The sequence below is a fragment of the Arachis duranensis genome, chromosome 3 (genome assembly GCF_000817695.3).
Source record: "Arachis duranensis cultivar V14167 chromosome 3, aradu.V14167.gnm2.J7QH, whole genome shotgun sequence".
Lineage (NCBI taxonomy): Eukaryota > Viridiplantae > Streptophyta > Magnoliopsida > Fabales > Fabaceae > Arachis > Arachis duranensis.
In genome coordinates, this window is record NC_029774.3 from 9,941,456 (window position 1) to 9,948,447 (window position 6,992).

At 31.5% G+C, this 6,992-nt stretch overlaps 1 protein-coding gene across 1 annotated transcript in view; it reads right to left on the bottom strand.

The window, feature by feature from the left end:
• LOC110278411 (uncharacterized) overlaps positions 1-612 on the bottom strand; it is a 2,253-nt gene extending 1,641 nt beyond the window's left edge. The window contains exons 1-2 of the mRNA XM_052258133.1: positions 553-612; positions 284-446 (exon numbers count right to left, since the gene is read on the bottom strand). Coding sequence (XP_052114093.1) covers positions 284-446; positions 553-612 — 223 coding nt within the window. The remainder of the gene's footprint in view (positions 1-283; positions 447-552) is intronic.
• Between the last annotated feature and the right edge of the window lie 6,380 nt (positions 613-6,992).

Sequence of the window (6,992 nt, forward strand, 5' to 3'; positions counted from 1 at the left end):
GTACATAGATAAATCCCCAAACAACGAAGTTCTCAGTTGAAATTATTTTACGGATTATTTAACCTAAATTCAATGTTAATCAGATACTTATTGGATCGTTGCACACTTCCATGCATATTGCATGTATTCAATTTGTTTTTATTAAATTGAATAGTTAATGTATTACAACAAGAAATTTTACTTCAAATGCTAAAATATAACATGATGAATTTTCATTGATTTATCCAAATGAAAATTCCGACAGAAACTTTCAGCGGTCGATAATTTCATTCCGATAACTTACCAGCGACGGTGACGAATCCAACGTTCTCGAACTGTAGCATGCCACTCGTCTTGATCAGCTCGGCTTCTTTATTTTCCAGATTAATTTCAATCTCCTCGCATTTGACGATGCTCGATTCTATCTCTCGTGTTACCTGAATATTCGCCTCAATTTCTTCGTTCACCTGAATTGATCGAAGGTAGTTACTTACTTTCCGATCGAGATGACTGAATGAGAGAAGAGGCCATGTTTTCCCGTCAGATAGATCAATTGAAGAGAAGAGAAAAAACCTGGTCGAGCATTTCCTTCAGGGATGAAATGTGAGCGAGGATGGTTGCAGTGTCTTCCATTGCAAAGCTTGCAAACTCTACAGTGAATAGTGAAGTGATTTGTACCGCCACTTTTCAACGGTTTCATACTTTCATTCCGTGTTTCCCGCGCTTCCAAATGGGCTCTCGTAATCTTATACTCATATACTAGTCACTGGGCTCAATAAGCGTGGGCCCATCATTTCTTTCAGCCCAAAATTCTAATTTTTTTTATGAAACTATAGTCTCACAGTCACAGCTAAGGGTATTCAAATCCAAACCGATCCAAATTAAATCGCTCATCCAATTCAATCCAAACCGAAAACCGATTAAAATCGCACTAATTCGGATTTGATTGGATTTTATTTTTCACAAACCGCTGGATCGGATCGAATTTCGAATCTACTTTTCATAACCGATTCAATCTAATCCAAACTACACAATGTACTATAATATTATTATTTTATTATTATATTTATAATTATACTTATAACGTGTTCAATTTGTTATACATTTTTATATTATTATTATTTAATAAATATTTTATGTTCAAAATGTTATTTATTTATTTATTTTAACTAACCTATAATTTTATTTTTATTGTTATGTTATCGTTGGCTTTTAAAGATATTGTCGAGACTTATTATGTTATTGTTGATTATATAAAATTTGATATTAAGACTTGTTATATGTATTTAATTTTTTTAATTTATAAAATCGCAAAAATTCAATCCAATCCAAAACGCTTGAAATTAGATCGAATCAGATCGAATTTTTTTTAGTCATCCAATCCAAATTGCACCACAAACAAAATTAGTGTTCGAATCAGATGAATTTTTTACTCAAAATCGATCCAAACTGCACTGCAAACACGCTAGTCACAACAACTCATCAGGTGTGTTTAGTATTTACTGTCTACTGTTTAGTAATTGAAATGCTCAAAAATCAAACTGACAATAATTCTTTAAAATAATTATTATGTAATAATCAAGTTTGGATACTTTAAATAAAAAGTCTTTAAAAAAAAATTGTATTTGAAATGTACGGAAAAAAACTTTTTTATATGACAAAATCACCAAAAAATATAAAATAATTAATCTCGTTATCCATATATCTTTTTATAAAAGATGCTATTTTAATACCCGTGTTTTCTTAATAACTAACATGTATTTTTTAATTTAAAAATCATAGTTATCAAAATCGAACCGGTGATCGAACCGGTCAAGCTATTGGGTTACTGGGTTACTGGTTTAACCGGTGGGTTACTGGTCGAACCGGTTAACCCGGTCACTAGTCAAGCTATTAGGTCACTGGATCATTGTTCCCGTACAGTTGTTTTCATGTGAAGTTGATATTTAAGAATCGTTAGATGATTTGACAAGTTTGACTAAATTATCATTTAACGATTTTCAATTATCAACTTCATATGAAGACAAATGTATGTGAGTCTTTACCTATTATTATATACTATAAATATTTGTTGAAAAAATAATATTAATAGATATCGTATAATCATAAAAAAATAAATAAATTGTGATTAATAAAATTATTTATTTATCTTTTTAATTTATATAAATATAAAAGTATAGTTAAATAAAATATAAATTATTTAAAAATGAGTAACATTAAAATGAAAATAAATTGAATATAAGTAAACTAAAACATTCTATATGTATTATAATTTGTACATATAATGACAAGAAGCATTGCAGCCTGGTGGTCATGCTAGCGTCCTTACTATCTTTAGGTAAGGGGTTTGAACCCCAACCATCACATTTTGGATTTTTCCAAAAATCAAAGCATGACACTTGGCAGCGAATGAGCATATGGAGCACGGTGGAGTTACGGAACGCTGGTGCGCCGTAGGTTCTCCTTCAATTGCGACCGAGCGGTTCGGTCGAATCGATGCTCACCGGATTTGACCGGTTTTCGTCGGTTTAGTACAGGTTTGATCGGTTCGTTCCGGTTCTCTACCTTAAGCGGTTAGAAGTTTAGACCGGACTGGTGTTAGGTCTGGTTTACTAATTTTTCGGTCGAACCGGTCGGTCCGGTTCGGTTTTGCTAACTATGTTAAAAATAATTTAAATACATATTATTTAATAACAGATGTATTTTTATATGAGTAATATATAAATTCTATTGTAAAACAATTATATATAAATATAAAATATTTAATAATTAGGTCAACAACGACGACGAAGTCTTATTCCACTAGATAGAATCGGCTACATGGATCAAACGACGCTATTAATCCCTATCATATATTATGTCTACAGAAAAACTGTTTATTATATGCAGTTTTCGTTTGACTATCTTATAGATGGTTTTCCTAGGTCTTCCTCTACTTTTCACTCTTTGTTTATCTTCTATCTCATCTATCATCCTAATTGGGTATTCTGTTAATCTTCTTTTTACATGTCCAAACTACCTTAGACGCAACTTTACCATCTTTTTCACAATAGATACTACTGAAACTCTCTCTCTTATATCTTCATTCCTTATTTTATCCATTTGCGTAACCACTCATCCATCTCAACATCTTCGTATCTGCCACACTTTATTATGTTTGTGCTTTTCTTTGGTCGTCCAACACTCTGTATTATAAAGCATAGATGGTCTGATAGGCGATAGCAGTGTGATAGAATTTACTATTAAGTATTAAATGCACTTTTTGTCACATATAAAACCAGATACACTCTGTCATTTTGACCAACCTGCTTGGATTCTATGATTTATATCATGTTCAATCTATTCATTATTCTATATGATGCATCCAAAATACTTAAAACTTTTAACTTTTTGTAGGATATTTTCTCCAATCTTCACCTCTTTATTAGGGTCTTTCCTTCGGTGGCCGAACTTACATTTCATATATTCTGTCTTGCTAAGGCTTATGAGTAGAGCATACACTTCTAGAGCTTTTCTCTATAAATCCAACTTATTTAGGTCTTTTCTTTACTCTCTTATAAGGACGATATCATCGGCAAAAAGCATGCACCATGGCACAGACTCTTGTATATGCTCTATGAGTACTTCTAAGACTAATGTGAAAAGATATGGACTGAAAAATAATCCCTGGTGTAATCCTATATCAATAAAAAATTTCTCTGTCACACCACCTTGAGTTTTCACAATAGTTGTAACCCCATCATACATGTCTTTAATTGCACGAATATATGCGATCTTTACTCTTTTCCTTTCCAAAATCTTCCATAAGACCTCCTTTGGCACCATATTGTAGGATTTTTCCAAATCAATAAACACAATATGTAGATCCCTTTTATTACTATATACCTCTTATCATCCTTCTTAACAAGTATGTAATTTCAGTGGTGGATCTGTCTAGCATAAAACTAAATTAGTTCTCTATTACTCGTGTCTTTTGTCCAGTATCCGTTCTATCACCATTTCCTATAACTTCATGGTATGACTCATGTGTTTGATTTCTCTATAGTTTTGGCAACTCTGTATATCCCCTTTATTCTTGTAAATAGGTACCAATGTGCTCTTTTTCTACTCATCTGATATTTTCTTTCACTTTAAAATCTGAAAAAGCTTGGTTAACCAACTGATGCCTTTCTCTCCAAGACCCTTCCAAACTTCAATCGGAATATTATCGGGTCCTACTACCTTACCATTTTTCATCCGTTTTGATCTTCTTCCCTCGTGCATAACTGACCAAGGTTCAGAAGAGTCTTCTATCCTTTATTAAATAACTCATAGAAGTAGCTCTTTCACCTTTCATTAATTTTCTCATTTTGAGCAAAAATCTCTCTGTTTTTATTCTTTATGCATTTAACTTGATTCAAGTCATTCGTTCTTCTTTGACGGCTCTTTATGATTCTGTATATACTTTTTTCTCTTTCTTTTGTATCTAAAAAGTGATAAAAACCTTTATATTCTCTTATTTTTATTTCACTTAGGTAGCGTTTGTTTTTGGGGGCAGGACACGGAGACATGGACAACACTTGTTTAAAAAGTGTTTGGAAGCAGAGACATGGACAATGGACATATTGTCTCCGAGACAGTTTTTTATACTTTTGTGTCCACTCTTTCACGAAAGACAATGATGGACACGGGATTTGGAAGAGTGGACACGGACAATTTTATAAATTTTGTTTTTCTTTTTTTTCCACTATTATCCCTTTTTATTTTTCCTATTGCGTTGTTCAGAGATACTTTTTTGTTGCTGTTCTTTCTCTATCTCTTTCTTTTCCAGGTATTCTCTTCTTTCTGTAAAATTTTTTATTAGGGGTAGATAATTCTTTTCTTTTTATCGTTTTACTTCAATACCATTTTAACCTTATATTATATTATTTAATTTGTAATAAAAATAATAACAAAAATAATTAATTTTAAAACCATTCCTACATATTAATAATAAATTTTAAAAGAAAATAATTATATTTATAAATTTTATTTTAATATAAATACTAATATATTTTTTTATTAAAATTTGTTGCCTCTTCAAATATTTTTTTCAAGTTTCGTCTGTATTCCTACGTACTCTCATTTTTTATTAAATTAATTTGTGTTGATGTAGAAAATTTGGAATCACAGGACTATTTTAGTCATTTCATATAATATTTTAGTCTTGTCCATGTGTATCCAAACATAATACTAGACATTACATTAGTGTCTTGTCCATCGTATCCAAATATTTTTAGTGTCTCCGTTTCAGTGTCATGTTATAGCCATTTTTATTTTTTTTATAGCCATTTTATTTTTTTTATATACAAAATTGACCTAATTGATCATGGTATGAATTAATTAGGTGAATTTAATAAAAAAAAAACTCAAATAATATGTATATTGTATAAAGAATCTTTTTTATATAATGTAACATGAGCTTAGAATTATTTTACTCAAAAAATATATATTTTTTAAATTATAATTCAATTGCTCAAACACTCAAACTTCTTCTAAACATTTTTTTTTCAAAAACAATTTTTTGCATAATTAAATATTTTTTCATATGTATATCTAAATATGCTCTAAATCAATCATCAATGTCTAATTGTGATTTTAAAAAGTAGCATTGAGGAAAGAAAAGCTGTCGCATTCGAAGATGGTATATTCTTTTTTAAAATAAAAAGTCAACTGTCAATGCAACTTGCTTATACGCAATATGTTAGTATCTGCATCTATCCTTAATTATTGATGTCAGAAAACCGATAATAACATAGAATGAGATGTGGATACGCACATGACATGACTTGCCTACGAGAATAACTATTTATGAAAAACACGTCGTATGGAAAGCATACTAAGTCTAATGGTAGAAATTTTAACTTTTAAGTAGATATATAAGAGAAGCTTAGTGTAATATAAGACAGATAAGCAGGAGCGGAATCTCATACAACAAAAGGGACCATGGCCCTTCCAAACTTTAAATTTGTATTATAAATTGTGTATAAATTTTAATTTAATCTCCTTAAAAGGTTGTATTTTTTATTATAAAATTAATTTTTGGTCCTTTTCTAAAATTTAATCTAACTCCACCCCGATAAGTATAACCAAATTCCCCTTTTTGGCAACGTATAAGACAAAGGCTAGTAAGAGCGCTAGTGCACATCAGCACATGGCTCCTATTCGGGTAAACTTTATCACAGCAACACGTTTATCTCTTTGGGGTGTTGTAGAGTTGTAGTTAGTAACTACTAGTTATGCCTGTGCCTATCTTCGCCAATCGCCACTAATATACATTCCACGTCGCTTAAATTTGTCTGTTTCTACCCGAAAATTAGCTCCATGTTCTTCCAATAAAAGAAACGTCGTGGAAGAAACCACCATTGTAAAGAAATATATTTATGCCTTTAGGTGAGTATTGTAAACGGATGTTTTTTTTGGTGACTAAATAGAAAAGAAAGAAAAAAGAGACAAAATCAAATTAATTGGCTAGGGTCATATCTAAATCTATTAGATGTTGAAGCTCACTCCATGGTTGGCTCCAATTCGAGTGAATGTCCGCGACAGAAGCAGCTGCTTTAGCCATACAATCTGCAACACTATTTGCAGTCCTCTGAATTAAAAGAATAGAGACTCTCCAATTCCAATTCATAACCTCCTGAATATGCTTTGCCAAATCCCATTCCGGAATATCCTTACTAAGCATTCTTTGGTTTACTAAGAAAAGAGCTTCTAAACAGTCTGTTTCACAAATAACCTCACGAAATCCACTCTCCCAAGCAAGAAGTAAACCTCTCCAAATTGCATACAATTCAGCAAAAAGAACACTGCACACTTCGACTTTTCCAGTGCAACCTTTCAACCAACATCCATCAGGATTGCGAATAATACAACCAAAACCAGCATAGCCAGAAGGAGCAAACCAACTAACATCACAATTCAATTTAACAGAATGAACTGGAGGTAGAACCCAATGCAAACAAAGTGAAAGAGGAGACAGAGATTGATGCATA